At 43.1% G+C, this 18,537-nt stretch overlaps 1 protein-coding gene across 1 annotated transcript; it reads right to left on the bottom strand.

Moving 5' to 3' along the window:
* Nucleotides 1-24: 24 nt before the first annotated feature.
* On the bottom strand, nucleotides 25-18,309 carry tprb (translocated promoter region b, nuclear basket protein). The gene is made up of 50 exons (XM_062395623.1): nucleotides 18,158-18,309; nucleotides 17,572-17,676; nucleotides 17,409-17,482; nucleotides 17,183-17,279; nucleotides 16,992-17,095; nucleotides 16,712-16,876; nucleotides 16,346-16,438; nucleotides 16,112-16,192; nucleotides 15,840-15,927; nucleotides 15,567-15,707; nucleotides 15,334-15,437; nucleotides 14,862-15,059; nucleotides 14,660-14,767; nucleotides 14,310-14,536; nucleotides 13,967-14,130; nucleotides 13,676-13,818; nucleotides 13,069-13,217; nucleotides 12,782-12,944; nucleotides 12,483-12,617; nucleotides 12,008-12,148; nucleotides 11,480-11,648; nucleotides 10,825-10,991; nucleotides 10,410-10,562; nucleotides 10,161-10,277; nucleotides 9,871-10,074; nucleotides 9,485-9,672; nucleotides 9,212-9,359; nucleotides 8,725-8,862; nucleotides 8,485-8,616; nucleotides 8,207-8,337; nucleotides 7,901-8,111; nucleotides 7,621-7,767; nucleotides 7,308-7,506; nucleotides 7,027-7,220; nucleotides 6,768-6,841; nucleotides 6,389-6,585; nucleotides 5,926-6,222; nucleotides 5,552-5,697; nucleotides 5,366-5,446; nucleotides 4,773-4,964; nucleotides 4,505-4,660; nucleotides 3,467-3,560; nucleotides 2,624-2,742; nucleotides 2,314-2,373; nucleotides 2,139-2,227; nucleotides 1,839-1,948; nucleotides 1,636-1,734; nucleotides 1,291-1,447; nucleotides 886-1,007; nucleotides 25-774 (listed from the first exon to the last, which is right to left on the bottom strand). Exons 1-50 carry the CDS (start codon nucleotides 18,306-18,308, stop codon nucleotides 650-652), a joined length of 7,047 nt encoding a protein of 2,348 aa, XP_062251607.1. The 5' UTR covers nucleotide 18,309; the 3' UTR covers nucleotides 25-649.
* Between the last annotated feature and the right edge of the window lie 228 nt (nucleotides 18,310-18,537).

Raw genomic sequence — 18,537 nt, 5'->3', positions numbered from 1 at the left:
TACACTGCAATTAATGTGCATTAGAAATAAGAGATTAGTTTAAATGACTTTAGTCGCACTTTTCACTCATGCAAGAACTTCTAGAAAATTAGGGACTTAACTTCTGACTTACAATAAAGATCAGTGTTGTTGTAAAAGTCTGTGTGGAAGCCTCCTGTTTGTTAGAATCAGACAAGTGTGATACAACCAGGTTCTGGATTTCTAACTTACAACGATCCCTCATCACACTTGAACAATGAACCCTGGTGTTCATGGGAAAATCCTGAGCCACTGAAGCAGCGTACATATGACGGACATTGACTCAATTAGCATTTGAAGACGAGCTGATGAACATGAGTACTCAGAGCTTTGCAAATCACACAGCTGAGCCCTGACTGGACAAAGTGTGAGTTGCTGCAGCAGCTTAGTTGCTGCCCTGTAGTAAACCAGGGCATTTCTTTAACGGTAAACAGGTCTCGGCACAGTTTTGTTAAACTACCACATTCACTTTTCAGTCAGAATATCATTCTCAAGTGTATATATTTAATTTGTGATATGTTTCTTGGAGATAAAAATAGTTAAGAATTTTTGTTAATATTGAAACTTTTTTCCCACTTATTATATACTGGAACTACACCAGTACAGCTACATTATAGACGTGAATAACCAATCAGGTGTGTTTACTTTTGAAGGTGTTACCTCCTCTCTTCATCCGGCCGCCGCGGCTCTCCGGCCAGCGCTGCAGCTGTCTGCTTGTTCCAGGTCTGGAGGGTCTAGACGCCGCGCTGCTTGTATCTACACACAAAAACACAACGTGTCAATCAGAGCTGAACATCACAGTTACATAGAAAAGGGAGATTACATGACAGAGATTCACAGCTGCACAGTCATGACGCTCCACTGTACCTGCGGAGCTGGAGGAGGGCTCCTGGCTGGTGGAGGGGAGGCCGGCCTTGTCAGACGGCTGACTCTGCTCCTCCATGTCTCCCTGAGACACGACCTGATCCGACGACGCTTCAGCACTGGGCCTGGAACACACAGAGAAAACAGAAAAGCTTTAATAAATACATAAAAACACGAAGCAATGCAATCTGCAAAATCATCCGTGAACAAAACAATCCTGAAATGCATCTTTTATAGTCTTAAAGGTTTTTATTGTTGATGGATCTACAGATAGGGGCAGTGGAAAAGGGAAAGTGATGACAAGTGGAGAGACACTTGATGCGGCAGTCTCAGGTCAGTGTCTGTGAGCTCCAACAGCTGTGAAAGACTTTACACGACTGACAGACAGCAAAGAGGAGTGAGTCTCACCTATCAGTGTCAGGCTCCAGGAAGACATCATCCCTCTCCTCCCCTGTGGCGGCTGCTCCTGGCACCACCAGGCCTGGTGTGGACGTGCTCACCATGGGAACCGACTGGGAGGCGTGCTCACTGCTGTCAGACTGGCCCGCCTCGGAGAAGATGGTTACTGGAAGCACAGGACAGAAAAACAAGATGTGGATTCACTCAATGATTTGGGTTCTTGGCACCTGATAGAAAAACTGATTACAGACAGTTTTCCGACACTGACAACTGAAATATGCCGAGTATGTTAATAAAGAGAGAGCTGCTCTCTTCATATCAGACTGACAGACAAACAGACAGACAGACAGATACCTGGGGCTGTAACTTGCAGTGGGGTGGTAGGAACACTGCGTCCACCAGACTCTTCTTCATGGGTTGTGAGGAACAAGGGGCTTTCATATAGCCCGAGACCTGAAAACAAGAATAGTTTTGCTTTAAAAACAAGTATCATATCTTCTTACAGTTGCAGTTAGCTTATATTTGTTTTACTAGTACAACACAAAGCGGTGAAGTACCTCCTTGTGATGCCAGTTGTCCCAGATCAGAGTGTGAAGACGAGCTGGTCTGGGGCATGTCGTCCGAAGGGCCGAACCGAAAGCGAGGCACACCGGCCACCTGCGGAGAACTGATGAACACACACACACACACACAAGTCGTTCAGTGCAATACTGTTATATTGAATTTCAACATCTCCCTTTTTCCCCCCCAAATAAAAATGCCAAAATTGGACAAAACATATCTGAATTTATATGTTTGAAGAAATTTCAAAGTATAAGAAAGTAATAATAAAAGTAATTCATGTGTGTGAGACGTACTGGATGGCCTGGTCGAACCCGTCGCGGTGCGGCACCCCCAGAGTGGGAGTGCTGGGAACCATCCTGTCGTCGTCGTCGAAGATGTGCTGCTGCAGAGGAACAGACGGTGAAGAAGTGTTGGGAAACGAACACAGTAAACGTTTCACACTGAGGTCTGATGAGTAGAAGCTCTTACCGGCGGCCCGGGAGTGAGCTGAGGGACTCGGCCCACTGACTGACGACGAGCAGGCAGGCGCTGGAAATGCAGACATCAAAAGACTGTTTTTAAAATGAACAATTATTTGACCGAAATGAGTTGATTAAGGGAAGTGATCGATTTATCTGGTGACAGATTAATTTAGGTCTGATTACATTTAGAAAACCGGAGGAAAAGCAAATAGTCAATGAATCAGTGAAAATAGGCAAAATACAACTTTATAATGATCTTTACTGTAATTATTCTCATCATCGTTATTGTCACACAACAGATTATTCGTCCTTCATACCTGAGCAGGTGGTCCCAGTTCAGACGATGGGGCAGGGTGGATGTTCGGACGGGTTTGGAGCTGATGCGTTGGCCTCCGAGGCGACTGGGGCGTGGGTACACCAGAAAACATCTCCATCCCTAGAAGAGTTCAGATGAACAGAGGTCAATCGGACTCGGAGTTCAGACACTGGATCAGAAATGTAAACACTAAGACTACTGATCTAAGACCAATGAATACACACATTACCTATCAATTCAATTCTGGCCTGAACGAATAAACTTCTTAGATTTTAACAGGACAAATCATGTTTAAGGTAAAAAAAAAAATTACCATTTCATAATATTATGATAAATGTTTGAAATGAGAGAACATCAGTTCAATTATGTCAGAATGTAAAAAATATATAATGGGTGCTGGGTTGATGAAAGATTTTAGTTTGACATCAAATATGTCGATTAATGAAGAGAGTGTGTGATATAACCTGCATCTGCAGCCTTCATCTATTCAGTCTATAAAAGCGATTGTTAGGTAAGTAAAATTTCTTTTGAGTTTTCCTTGGTTCTATCCAGATTTTGTTATATTATATTATTAAATTAGGATTAAATCAAGTTCAATATATTCAGGTTTACAACACACACACCCAAAGGATTTGAATAATGCGTTTCACTTTTGTAGCCTTCATGAAAATGACCTGTATTTTGGCCAACAGTTGCAACACACTTCCTTTTAGACAGACGACAACATATTACATCTTTCCCAGTCATCGTGTCGAGTGTCAGATAACTAATTGGATGTCGGGACAGCGTGTGAGTAACGTGTGGATGTACGTATGTGCGTTTAGCAGCGTTTCCTGGATCTTACAGCTGGGTGTCTGGGAATCCGCTGGTCTCTGGGTGGAGTCAGACGCCCCCAAACTCTCCTCAGTCTCCGTGCCCGGGTCTGTGATGTCAGCTCCCTGAGAAAGGAGAGGACAAAGGGGAATAATAAAGGACAACGGACAGTAAAAGAAATAAGACCACTGGTGAATTTTTACAAGTTTAATTGGGGCAAATTAAAATGTACAGAACACAAGCTGGTTAAAATGAGAGAAATGCGTTATGAGATCTTTTCCAAACACAGTAAAGACGCGAGGAATAAAATGGCAGAAAACCAGATACAGAATAATTTTCTCTCTATAGGGAACAAAGATGCTCTTCAAATAGGACACAGTTAAAAAAACGAATTCTTTCCATATATACACGCATGTCAGTAACTGTACAGAATTCTGCAAACACCGACAAACTTTAAAGCTGCATAAATTAAATAAGAAAGAACTATTTATTAAGCATGATTAGAGTTATGATTGTTTATATAGTTTTAAAGCACAATAATGTCATGCTCTGAAAATAATGCTTCATAATTTATATCCCTTGGCTTTAAACTTGAGGGAATGGTGCAGCTGGTGAATGCCTTCTCAAGTAATCAATTTATTATTTCATGTTAAAAAAAACACAAGAACACACTGGACCACAGTGTTTTTGCAGATTCCCAACTTCGAACAACTTTCACTGGTGCAGATTACAAGTGACAGACTGTTAGCTGCACTTTGCAGACACTGTCTCATCCCACACAACATGTGCAACCACGTGCAGCGTGAGAGAGTAAACAATCGAGTCGCCACTCACAGCTTGCACACAGACAGAGAGTTACGACACGGGGATAAAATTCAAGTTACAGTTAAAAGGGGGGCGACGCTGTGGAAAAACTGAGTGTGTGAGAGCTGGACTGGGAACGTAAACCTCTGTGGGAAGGGGGTTCAATTAGGGGGAGGGGTTAATGTGCTTACGGCATGTGTGGGTGAGGACGTGTAAAAAGGTCAGAGTTGTAACAGAGGTCTGTATATGTCATAAGCAATCAAACCTCCGTGTCATCTTCTTCATAGGCCTCGTTGCCATCTCCGCTGCCCTCATTGCTTTCCTCTCCTTCCTCCCCCATCCCTCCCTCATCTTCCTCTTCATCCTCTTCCTCTTCTTCCTCCTCCTCTTCATCTTCCTCCTCTTCCTCCTCCTCGCATTCCTACAACGAGCAGCGAACAAATCATTAGGCAAGAGATAAAGACATTATTAAAAGACAAATTCTGTGGCTAGTGTCTAATGCAGCTTTGCCCTTTAAAAAAAACACTTTCTACCTGCTCGTCTTCCTCCTCCTCCTCCTCCTCCTGCTGCTCCTCTTCACTCTCGGTGTCGGTTATTATGACGATAACTTCCTGTGACGGTTGGTCGGGGGCGTCACTTTGAGTCAGGGTCATCTCTTGGTCTACAGTCACGGACTGGGAGGCTGCACTGTCTTCTCCTTCCTCGAGGGCTTGAAACTCCTCCGCCTGCAGGGTGTGCAACAGACATTTACATCATTTATCATGAATATTAAAAACTTATTCTGATTGTAATTGTTGACTAACATTTGACATAATGTCCTACATGTGGTAAAAAGTGTTTACCATGAGAATTAGCTATAGAGAGGGCCTTATGGTAAAAAACTTGGAGTGGGCCAGGACCAGCATGAACAAAACATCCTCTCTAGGAAATAAAAGAAAACTGCCAACTATGACTGATGATCCATTTTACATCTAGAAACAACAGGAGCCGTGAGGATGATAATGAAGGTTTGGCAGTTTTATTACTGCAAAGACTCTGGTTGACAACACTGTCCTTATCTGCTTTGATGACGAGGGATTGAAAAACATTTCACATCTTAGAAAATCGTATTCTCCCTATGACCGACCTGACTTGCATCCACACTGTCTTGACTGTCTGTTGGCACGACGCCCTCAGCCTCAGCACTGTCCTCAGCCAGCACCTCCTCCTGAGGGAGAGAAAACTGTCAGAGCTGCACCACTTCTTTTCACATCATCAACAACAAGGAAAATGTCAGTTGTCCAACAGGTTTCTGTGTAACCGGCTCCCTCACCTCTGGACCCACTCTCTGGATGATGCGTAGCTTCTTGGGTATAGGAGCCCTGGAGGTGTCCTCCGGGGGGGCTTCTGTTTCAGTGACCATGCTGCTGCTCTCCTCCTCCTCTCGAGGCCTCTTGGACATGGAGGATGTTCCTGAAACTGGAGATAATTGATGGATATTATTCAGTCTTCTCCCTCACAGTGATACACCAAATGCCCCAAATAAAGATTTTAAAACTGAGCAAATAAATAAATGTAGCTCAAAAACTGGCCTTTTGTGGATTTAAAACCATTTCAAAATATTTATCTCTTCTCCTTGTACCAACCCAAAACACAGGACTATGACTTACAAATGGATTAACTCATTTAATAAGTAAAGCTTCTCACCAGTTCCAAACATAGATGAGGTGGAGGAGGTCGAAGGCCATTCCACCTGTGAACTGGGTGTGGCCTCAATGACCAGAGTTGGTGGCTCCTGATTGGCTGGCTCTGCATGGCTCACGCTCTGTTGCTGCGTTGGTTGAACAAACGCTGTCGTCTGTGTCTGCGTCTGGGTCTGCTGAACGGTCAACATGGGGCTGGCTAGAGACGTCTGGACATTGGGGCTGGCCGAGCGCACAGAGCCACTGGCGCTGCCGTACACGGTCACATGCTCCACTGGTGGGCCCTCTGTAGACTGGATGGCTGTAGAGAAATTCAAGTTAGTGGAAAAGAGATTCACATAAAGTTGAAGCAAAGTTAGAAATACTGAAAAATGTACCGAACTTTCTTCACTAAACGTGCTCTTAATCAAACTGAGGCAAATATCTCAGGACAACAGTTATTTGGCGGATTAGGGCTGATGACCTACCTTCCTGGGTCTCCACCTGAGAGGTGGGCATGACTGTAGCTGTGGGTGTTGGTGTGGGTACAGTCGCTGGAGTGATCATCGGCCTGATGCTTGCTCTTGGAGTGGGTTTGTTCCCCGGGTTGACAGGCTGCTTTCCAGCTGTTGCGACTACAGGCGTTGGCTTAATGTTGGCAGTTGGAGTTTCGGAGGTGCTGGCACTGACACAGGGCAAAGACCAATGAGTACAGATTCCCTCTAATCAACGAGTGATTCAGGTAAAACTTGAACAAGTCAAAGGAATTGTACTCGCGAACATCACAGAACCGTTGGAAACATGTGGTAGATTTATTTTTTTCTGTCCATGTTTCACTGCACTGGTTTCAGTGGTTGTGAGTCTTACCTGCCCCTGTCTGCAGCTGGAGTCGTCTTCAGACTGATCTGCCTCTGTTCTGTGCTCCTCTGCTGCTCCTGGGTCTGAAAATCAGGATGGAGTCGTTATGGTCGAAGTCTTTGTACCACCAAACTCTTAATGCTTAGAAACAGTCTATAGCTCTATAAATAACCTTGAAAGTTCAGGTAGATTTGAAAGTGGAATAAAGTTTATGGAGTGGTTAATTACAAAATATCTCTCGTGAAAACTTCGAACTTCAGACTCTCACCTTGCTAGGACCTGCCTCAGCTGGCTCATCTCTTTGCTCTTGTCGCTCCTGTTGACCTCGCAGGTCTCTCAGTTCTCTCTCCTGCCGACTCAGGCGGCCATCATATTGGGACTTGAGAGCGCTCACTCGAACCTCCAGCTCCTCACGCTGCTGCTTTAACTCATCATTTTCCTTCTGCAGCGAGTCTTTGGAGCCTGGAGAGAAATATGTGTGAGATCTCAAACCCCAAAAAAACAACAGAAAATATCAGAAAGACCAATTGTTGAAAGACAAAGTCTCACCAGTGAGCTGGTTGATCCTCTGTCTGGCATAAACCAGAGCCTTTCGGGTCTTCTCCTCTTTGTTGGTCATCTGCTGCCTCAGCGTGTCCTCCTGTGAAGTCTTATCTTGCAAATCCTGCCTCAGCCTGGTCAGCTCTGTCTGAAGCCTGGAAGACTGTTCCTGGGTGTTACGCACTTCAGCTTCACGCTCTGTGACCACCTGTGGAAAGACAAAAAAGATGGGACACAAATAATTATATGAATGTAAAAAAGGCCTCTGTGCTCATAAGGGAGCTTGTGGAAGACTAAGAAAAGCATGTGTGTTAGGTTTAACCTTGTTTACGTTCTCCAGCTGTCCTTCCAGCTCTTTGATCTTGGCTTCAGCCTGGTTTAGAGAATCTCTGAGGCTCTGGAGTTCCTGAACGGACGCCTGACGAGCCTCTTCTTCTTGGGAGGGACCTGCTGCGGCCTCAGCCACCATCTGGAGGAAACAGCATGAAGGATTGACATGTTTAAACAAGCACAGACAAGATGCTGTTGGTCAACAGTTCAAGATGGACTAAAAGATACATGCACTTTTTAAACTGTGCTGATAGCAGCTGCTGAGCCCTCACCTTGTCATGATCCACCTTGAGTTCATCATATTGAGTCTTGTAGCGACGCCCGATCTTCTTGACCTGCATGATAGTTCGCATCTTCTCCTGGATTTCCTGGTTTCTTGTCATCACATCCGTCTTCAGCAAATTGCGCTCTTCGGTTATCTTACCCATACTGTCACGCAAGTTCGTTATCTGGCCTTGTAGGGTAGTTGTCAAGTTACTGCTCCTATTAAGAGAAATTTAAAAAGTTTGAAAATTAATAAATAAAGGTGGAACAGAAATATTGTGCGACATGTTGTTGTGACATTCATTATCCCATACCTGGCCACATCTGCTTTAAGTCGGTTAGTCTCCTCAGAGAGCTGCTGGATGCGTTTTAGATGCGTCTCCTTCTCAGAGTGCAGACGCTTGTACTCCTCTGGGTCGGAATCTTTCTGTTGACTCACCAAATGCTAGAAGAACAAAAAGTGGATTTAGTGGTAATAAGAAAATATCTTGTCGTAGAATTTTCACTCTAGAGATTGAATACTTTTCTAATAGAGAATGGTAAATTTCATCTTTCACATAGGCCTCTCTATCAGTTTAGTATTTTCACCGACCTGTGTTCGAGCTTTCCAGCGCTTGATCTCCTCCTCTAGGATCTTCTTCTCCGCCTGCAGCATGCCACTCTTCTCACTCAGCTCAGAGTTGGCCTGCTGCATTGGCAGGAGGTCTGACTCCAGCTTCTGCAACTGAAACACGGAAGACGAGCTGAAACCAAGTCTATTTGGAGGTTCACCGAGTATATTATCGGGAAACCGCATTCTAAAAGGAATCTGTGAATAAAATGGACCTGATACCTTAGCTTGGGTTTGTTGCAGCTCCTGCTCCATCTTTTCCTTTTCCCCTCTCAGCATCTTGTTGGTCTCCATCAGGATGCTCATTGTTTCGGTCTTGTTCATCAGCTCGTCGTGCTGAGCCAGACTCTTTGCAGTCACCTGAGTTATATCATCATTTGGCTTTTAGTCATATTGGGTCAATCTAGGTATTAATTATAGTGGCCAGGTTAGATATATTTAAATGAGTCTTAATCTTTAGGTAAGATTTATTTGACCTTGTTGTTAGAAATGGAGTAATTAAAAAACAGACTAAATTAGCTGCACACATTAAAAAAAACATAAGAAAAGTATTCTAATAAAATAAAAGAGTGAAGAGAACAAGAGTGAACTGCATACCCAACTGACAGTCTGCCAAGCACCAATTGAATCTTGTTTAAGCAGCTGTTATAAGCATCATTACTGGTAAGTGTGTGTTGTGAAATGATTGTTGACAAGAATAAAGACACACCTGCATCCTGTCCTTTGCAGCACACAAGCTGTCCTGCATCTCCTTCAGCTCTCGTTCCAGGTGCTCCACCCTCAGCCGATGACGCAGAGTCTCACCTTGGGCAACCTCATAACGAGATTCTGCTATCTCCTTCTCCCGACGCACAAACCTGAGATTTAGAACAAACCACGGTGCCAAAATTTAAAAGAAATTTTAAAAGAAAATATACCAGCAATTTGACCACAACATTTTGTCTGACAGGTTCATTCACAAGTGTGATTTAGGCTGCATTACCTGAGAATCTCAAGCACTTGGTCTTGAGATTTGCCCTCTTCACTCATGGAAATGTTCATAGTACTCTCGCTGGCAGCACGCTGTAAGCTTTCAGCCATCTTGCTGCTCATTGCCTGGATCTGCTCATGCAGGAGAACATTCTGTCTCTGCAACTCCTCAAAGCGACTCTCAATCTTTGACATTTCCTCCTACATGATAAGGAAAGAAATAAACTTCCATCAAAAATGGGAAATATGATAATAAGCATTGCACATTAAAAAGGTGATGATATATTTGGCCCTGAAACAAATTATTTTGTTAGGATTGGACTGTGCCAAAAGATTATTTGTAAACTCAAAGTTAACCTAACAAAAAAAGAAAAAAATCACATTATACACTATACCAACCTTGAGGATCTTTTCCTGCTCCTCCCAGGAGATTCTGGCCTCCAGGAGCTCAGTGCCGACTCTCTGTACTTTCTCTTCCAACTGGTGTTTGAGTTCGACGGCCTGCCGCGCCTGAGCCTTTGCAGTCTGCAGAGTCTCCACATCTGCTGCATGCAGCATCATCTCCCGCTCATATTTATCCTGTGCTTCTGCAGCCAGCTTAGCCTTGGAAATGGGAAAGGAAACTTTATATTAACAATGATTTGTTTCCATGAAAATACACATCACATCTTTATTAAAAAGGTGCTTACATGCTCCTGACTGTCCTGAACCGCCTTCTGCTGCTGAGCTTCAGCCAGTGCTACTCGCTGAAGTGCCGCCTGTTGAGATGCCTGAGCATTGCTTAAACCTTTCCTTAGATTGTTTATCTAACAAGAGATACACACACAAAGATTAACGATTTTTCAAAGGAAAGTAAAATGATAGATTTTGTATCAACAACAAAAAGGAAAACTTTTAACAAATGTTTGGAATGACTTAAATGTGGGACAACACTTTACCTGCTCCTCCAGTGAAGCCAGAGCGATCTTCTTCTGCTCTTCTAGGCCTTGCTTCTCTTTCTCTGCTTCAAGAAGCTTCTCCTCAATCTTTCGGTACCGAATCTCAGCCTCCTTCATATGGGCTTCAATGGATGAGCGTGCCTGCTCTGTTACCTGGACAATTGCAAAAAATGTTTTAAAGAATAATCATCAGCAAAATTTCCCAATGTGCAATTTTAACTGTTAAAAAGCTCAAATCATTCATGAGTAACTGATAAACATTTCATTAACATACTGGATTACATTTACTTAAAAGGCAACAAACTTAACGCTGGCTTTGTACAGCGCTCATACAACTTTTAAATCTACACTCCATGTGCTTGCAGTCAATTGGATTTAAGAGGTCAAACAATGACAGACAGTGTTTGTTTTGCACCTTCTTCTCTTTATCCAGGGACTCCTCCAGGCTCTGAGCCATGGCTCTGTACTGCTCCATGCTGGAGGTTACTGCCTTCAGGCTCTCTGCCAGCTCCTCTACCTGGCTCTCAGCCAACCTCAGGCGGCCCTGAAGGTGCTCTCTGTCTTGATCTGATACCTGCAGGCCTGGAAACAATCAGCAGCATACGTGAGTGATGCAGTTTGACAACAGTGCATTAATGTGCCATCATTACAGAGTAAGGACGCACTAATAAAACAGGCTGGGCTGAAAACCCAAAGATAGAATGACCTAATTTGGGCTTTTTACTGAATCTTGATTTACATAAACTGTTAGAAAAACACGAGTATATGAGTATAAAGAATACATGTAAAAATGCGGGCCAATTTTAAATCTTTTATCCTTACTAAAATGCTATAATACAATTTTCATGAGCTTTATTATCTTCCCTAAACTACAAACTAGCTCGTAAATGGTAATTATAGTGAACAATTATTACACAGACAATACATTTACAAGCGTTAATAAAGGACTTAGCTTTCAAAGACATACCCCTGAGAATTACAAAATATATTGGAGCGAATACATGTATGGATTTATATGAGTATTGTGTGGTTATATTTTCTTTAGTGAGAGGGTGAGTGTTTGTGCCAACCTCTGGTGGTGGGAGTGGAGGGGCAACTCAGGGGATGGTGTGCTTCGCTGCTGCCTTGCTGCAGCCGGAGGGAGTTGAGCTCCAACTCAGCAGCACTCAGCAGCTCTTTGGTCTTCTGGTATAGGGCAGCCTGCGTCTCCACTTGCCGCTTTGTCTCCATTAACTGGATCTGTGCGTGAGAAATCAGGGACATTGAGAAATCCCCTAGTCAGACATTTGAATTCTCTATCCCCTTTGATATCCGTGTTTATTTGCTTTAAGGGAGATGGAGCGAGGATATGTAGGGAGACTGAAATGTTCATCTTCTGCTGATGCCTGAACAGGGCAAACGGAAACGTTTTAAAAGGCTATGACTGTGGTGTTAAGGATAAACTTGTTTAGGAGATGTTTGACCACTGCTCCCACACCATTTACAAAATTAAACTAGGAGTACAAATAAAATATCCCTCGTCTGAAGCTTCTACAATATCTACAGTTTTTAAATTGTACCAAAATCCGTTTACATTAAATCCGTAAATCTAGGCTTACTTCTTGGTTTCTGCTGAGCATGTGGCGCTGCTCCACCTCGTTCTCCAGCCGCTTCTGTAGTTGGGAGATCTCCCGTTCCTGCTTCTCCAACTGGGTGTCAAGACGCTGGCGTGTGTCGGTCTCTGAACGCTCAAGAGTCGCCTAGAACAACACATCAATTAACAGCATGAACTAGGTTTGTGTGAATGAGAGAACGAGCCCAAACCTTTCTCTCTTATTCCATTCCCTGTCAGGTGTACTATTTATATTTTCTACTTGTTTTTGGTCCTCTAAAACCAACTTTTATTAAATGTTGTGTTATATTTGCTGACGGCAGACAAAGGACATAAGGTTATTTTGGACTAGTGAAGTAAATTTAAAAAAAGTTAAGACAAGGTACACTACATACATGCCTCAGAAAGAGAGCTTCGGAGGAAGATTATTAAAAGGTTCTTGTATGATGTCCTAGAAACAAGAATTTATACTCTTAGATTACCTGGATAGACTGGAGGTTGGTCAGCAGCATAGTCTGGCTCTGTTGTTGACTCTGGATTGTTTCCTTCTCCTGTATCATTCTGGACTCCACCAACTTCAGCAAGTCTCTCTCCTTACGCAGGCCCTCGGCGCAGCCCTAAGACACAGGGGCAGATAAGCAATTCCTTTTGACGGATTGCTTTTGAACAGTCTCAAATCAACTGCTACAGTTCCCCGGAGTGATGATCAAATTCCCAGGAAATCAGACACAGCCATAAAAAAAACTTGAAAAGGCAAAAGGATGGTGGAATAAAGACAAACCTCCGCCATGGAGAGTTTCTCTTTGGCAGCTCTCAGATTCTCATTCAAAGTGTGGATAGTCTGCTCCTGCTTCTGTGTAGCAGCAGTCATCTTCTGTTCTTTCTCTCTTAGAGAGGCAATCTCCTTCCTGTAGCCCTCAACATTGTCCTGGAGCATCTCATACCTGGAGTTGTAGAGATGGAAGTCACTTTTAGTGATCTATGCTCTCTCAGAGATGACAAACTTTTGCTTTACTTCCCCAAAGCATTTACATCAGTGTTGTTCCTGCTCACGTATTTCAAACTTACCTTTTGGAGATAAACTCCAACTGGGTGGATATTTTGGCATTCTGGGAGCGGAGGTCAGAGAGCTGCTCTTGGAACTTCTCGCTCTGCACAGTCGAAGCCTTGTCACTCTCCAAACGCTCCTTTTTATAAGAGGTAAACACCTCCTGCAACTGCAGATCCAAAGAGATATTATTATTTTCTATCAACACAGCAAGAAACCGTTTCTGCATCATACCAAAAGTTAAGTCAGTCATCAATGTCCACTGAAACCTAAATCTGTAACTTCTTTTCTAGAATAACCTGCCTTCACTCTTATTCTCTTATCATTAACCAAGAAAGTCAAAGAATCATGTCAGGGCCATTGAAATAAGTGCAGATTTCGCAACATGGACGTATTGCCCTCTAGTGGCAGTCATGAGAAAGCTCAGGGTGGAGGAGGTGGTTGCAATGGAGGACATTTGTATTAATACTAATCTACAACCAATAACTTTGTTGTTATTTGATGATAAAAAGAAATCTGTACTTTTGCTTGACAGTAAACTAATTAACAATAACAATCAGGTTTGGGAGAAAAAAAAAAAAAAACAGTAATATTGCTAACACATCACGGTTTAAATGTAGCACTGACCTGTCGCAGGGCAGCCTTGGCCTCCAGAGCTTCAGTAGACTCTGATGCCATGGAGACCAGAGCAGTGGGCGTTCCTGTGGTGGGAGTTGCTGCAGGTGAGCGTCGAGGCGTGGACGTCAGGGAGAACTCATCGGCTGGTGCATCTTAAGGGGGGGGGGGGGAAATGCTTAGAAATTCCCAAATACTTTGAATTTCTTGGCATCATAACAGAGGCTGCAACATGTGGATGTTCTGGATGTCCCTGTGCTGTGTCCATTACAGATCAGCCCATTTACATCTCGTCAGTGTTACCTTGCTGAGGAAAGCTCACTCCAGTTGCCTGAGCCAGAAGCACACGGTACATGTCCCTCTGCCTCACGATGGACTCAGTCATTTTATTGTGCTGACTGCGCTGCTCCTTCAGGGAGTCCAGCTCCACCTGAGCCTTCCCCAAACTCTGCTCCAGCTCCCCATGTCTGAAACGTTACGAGGGTGATAATGAGTGCATCAAGAATCTGATGCTAGAGACAGAAAACCTATAGTTGTGTGTTTTGTACCAAATGTTAAAGACAATATGTAATTTGTTTAAATATCCCCCCCCTCTGTAAGCTTCATGTAATTGGTTGGAACAGAAAGGAAAATAATTTGTACATACCTGCCGACAGTGGCCTCAAACTCCTCTTTCTCTTGGGCATCACTGAGCTCCCTGAGGGCGACCAGGAGACGTTGGTTTTGCTTCTGAAGCTCCTCCACACCACGGAAGGTCACCAGATGTTGGCTGATCACCTCTGATGTGCTGCTGATGTCGGCTGAGCTCACATCGTCCTCGAGAACAATATGGTTTCCACGAGCTTCTTCAAGCTCGATGAGCAGCACACGTACCTGGAAGAGAAGACAGACATGGATTAAAATGTTTCTACATTTTGAGAAATTATAGATCTTAAATGTTCAACATTTAAAAAAAATAGTAAAAGTAAAAAGATGGATGAAAGAAAAAGAACCCACCTGCTGAGCCATATCAGACAGCTGCCGTTCACATCTCTGGTTGTCCCGTTCTAAGACCGAGGAATGCTTGTTGGCCTCATCAGCCTCCCTCTGCAGGCGGTGCACCTCCTGAGTAAAAAATGACACAAACATTTAAACATTGATTAGTAACTTCAAATTTGTGTTGATGTAGTACTAATTATATTATCCATGGATTATGCACCTTGATTGCCTGCTCCAGCTTGGCAGACAGACTGGCCACTGACTTCTGCATGCGCTCATGCTCATCCCGTTGCCGTTTAAGAATGGGGCCTTTGGCCTCCACTTCCTGCACTATATCATCCAGGTACTTGTTGACTCGTTTGTTCTCCAGGCGCTCCAACTGCAGCTGCTCCTGGCTCTCCACGTAGGCAGTATACAACTGAAAACACAGATTACATATCGTAAGAAAATAACAGTCCACAAGTAAATAAAAATGTATTGGGCAATAAGCACAATGCATAGTGTGAAAATGCATACAAAAGAACTGAGGTCCAAATTCAGACAGAACACTCTTAACCATGATACTAGAAATCCGTTGCTGGCACTTCACAGGACCTTAAATCTATTTCTTACAAACCATCCTCCCCAAGTTCTACTAGAGTTTTAACTGAAATGTACTGATTTAATAAATACTGAAATGAAGCTGCGCAAACCTCAGTGAGCTTCACACCAGGTTTGATCTTAGACACAGTAGCAGCTGTTGGAGACATTGTTGTCATTTGCTCTTCTGTCAGCATAGATGATGTTCCGAGTGGGCCTGGACAGAAAAGGAGGTCATTATTTCCTTGAAAATCTGTTTTGGTTGGCTTATTTTAAAGTCAAGATTGAAAATCTGTCATGGACTTGTTTATATGTCCAGACTATAAAACTTTAAAGAAAAACAGACCTCTAAGTTTAGAGCTCGACAGCAGATCATTGGCATTATCCAGCTCTTTCTCTAGACTCTGGATCCTCTCATTTAGTTCAGCGACAGCCTTGTCTGTGGCACCATTACTCTCCTGTAACTTCTCCTCAAGGACCTTGTTGGCTGTGGGAGAAAAGAAAGGAAATCGTAGTTGGACCCCAAAGCTAAACAAAGCATATTCAAACCAGGAAGAACTAAAGTACTAAGTGATGATTTGTGAGAAGTGGTGGTGGTTATTCTGTGGAGGCCTCACACCTTCTCCTGCATCCTTTAACAGTTTATGTAGCTCCTCCACAGCCAGACTCAACTCTTCACTTTTTGCCTCAGCATCTGCAGCAGCACCCTGCAAGTACAAGTTATTCTGAATATTAACATTGATATTGAAACCACAGAATAAATAAATGTGTAAAACAAATTTCAGAGCAAATAAAACCCCAAATAAGCAAAGTGTACTGAGCTGGGAGTACGTGTTATGTTTGTATACATGACTGGAGCATCCAGGCTCGTTGTGATGCACGTGAACATACCTTATATAAATTGGAGAGCTTAATGTTGGCATTCAACTCATTTCTGAACTTTTCCTCCACGTTGGCTTGTTGTTCCTTGGCCTAAAATAAGTAAAGATTCAGTCATAAACTTAAACCTTCAATTATTAAACTTAACAGAGTGAGAAACAATAAATACAAAACACTGAAGATCAGAGATGACCAAATATTTAATTCAGCCAAGAACCAAGGTAGACTGGAAGAAATACCACATACGTCTTTCAGTTTGCTGATCATGTCCTCGCTCTGTCTCTGAAGATTTTCATTTGAAGTCTTCAAACTAGCCATTTGGTCTTGGAGTCGGTTCAACTGTTAAAAACAGAACAATAAAAAGGGTATTAATTATGCTTTAAGAGATGACCATGACATGAGGGCAAAGATTTAAAAGAGTAAACTAGTGTCCACACACACCAGCTCTGTTGATTTGTGTTGCTACTATTGTACTGCCATGTAAGTACTATAGCATGCTAGCTCTATAACGTAATGCAGTTTCACAATTTAACTATTGTGATCATTAGCACAGTGCTTGTTAATATTGCCAAGATAAAGTAAACTTTAAGTAAATAAAGAAAAGGGACTTGCCTCATCTTCTTTATTCTCCAGGGAGCATTTCAAGTCCAGGATCTTGTTTCCCTTCTCTCTGGAGAGAGAGAGAAGCTCCTCACTCTTTGCCTTCAACTCCTCATTCAGCCAAGATGTCTGACCATGCAGAAGCTCCTTCTCTTGTTCCATTCGCTTTTCCTTGTACTTTAACGACAGACCAGGTACAATTAATGGCACTAATTGCTTACAGTGTCACCTCCTCTGCAGACCAAGGTATTTTTAAGATATAAACAACCAATGTAAGATATGTGTGTCTCACTTTAATGTTGACCTCGGCAGCTTCGAGCTCATCTAGCTTCATCTGCAAGGCCATCTTAGAGGTGCTGACTTCCACCAGCTTATCATTGAGCTGCCTCAAGTCATCTGGTGGAGCAACAGAAAATAACTCAAGTGCCCAGTCAAAGTAATAGTTGGTTTATAAAAAACAAAAGACTGAAACAATGTTGGTACCATTTACATGCTCCACTTCCAATGATCTCCTTTCCAGAGTGCGCACAAGATCTCGCTTTTCTGCCTCGAGTTCCTCTTTGGCTTTCGACAGTAGAGTCTGAAATGAAAAGCAGATTCATAGAACCATAGAGATTTCCAGTTTACAAATGGTGAGCCGAAAAGCCAGTTCAAACACCCATTCGATTAAAAACATGATCCATTCTTAGTGTTTGTGTCACTATTTCACCTGCTCGGACGACAGCCTCTCTTGGACAGACTCATATTCACTGTTCTTCTCACGCAGCGTTTTGAGATCCTCCTCTGGAAGACAGAGACACACAATATTATGAATTCACTCTAGTGTAAGTTAGGTTAAGTCAGTTATGAAAATGCAATGCGTTCCCCCTTACCCAGCTTAGTCGACACATCTTTGAGTTTAAGATGTTCTTGAGTCTGGGCCCGAAACTCCTCCTGACACTGGGCCAGCTGTTTCACCTTTTCAAAGAAGTGTTGCTCTGAAGGAGGAAGGTCAACAAAGTCATGAATATCACATTTGAACACTCACTTGCATCAGTTATCATTCAGTGTGTCATCCGAGTCCATGAGGCCGAAACAACAGCCTCATACTTTGGTGATTTACTTTAACAACATCTTATAAGTTTTATAATAGGTTTGTTATTCGTGGGTTTTTATTAAGCTCAGCTAAATCTCGTTAAAGTAGCTAAGTAGATGACTGTGCTGTCACGTTAGCATCAGTTAGCTTCACGTCGTTGTAACCGTCAGTGAAAAGCAGCCAAAGCCGCCAATACACGTGTACCACTGTCACTAAGAGAAACATAAAGCTATCGAACACGTGCGGTTGATGTGTACGTGCGTTCAAAATCTAAATATTTACTAAAAACTTTGCTCCGTTCAAACAACACGCTGTCACGCCGAGTGGAACCCCCTTAGCACGGACACCGGCGCTAACAAGCGGAATAACGCGAACCCACTCACCGTTATCCACCCGAAACTGCTCCTGCTGCGCCTTCAGGGAGTCGATCTCATACTGCTGGTCCGACAGAATCCTCTCCAGTTTGTTCTGAACCGCTTTGGGTATTTTAGAAATCTCCGAGTCGCCCAACTCCTGCAGCAACAGTGCCGCCATTTTTACCCCGGACAGCAACTGCGAGCATGCGCGGTCTAATATTTGTGTTTTCCAAGGCTCCGGGAGCATTGTGGGAAATGTAGTTTTTTTTGCTTTTCACGTGGACTTCAGGGTTTGGAACCAAAAATAAAAGATTCTAAGGACGATGTTTATTATTGAGGGCTGAAGATAAGATCACGTGTCAATGGTAAACTTATTTGAAGTTGTAAAACGAGTTTTTTTTTTCTTT

The sequence above is a fragment of the Platichthys flesus genome, chromosome 9 (genome assembly GCF_949316205.1).
Source record: "Platichthys flesus chromosome 9, fPlaFle2.1, whole genome shotgun sequence".
NCBI lineage: Eukaryota > Metazoa > Chordata > Actinopteri > Pleuronectiformes > Pleuronectidae > Platichthys > Platichthys flesus.
Note: the sequence above shows the minus strand (reverse complement) of the source record. Positions and strands in the feature narration are given on the sequence as shown.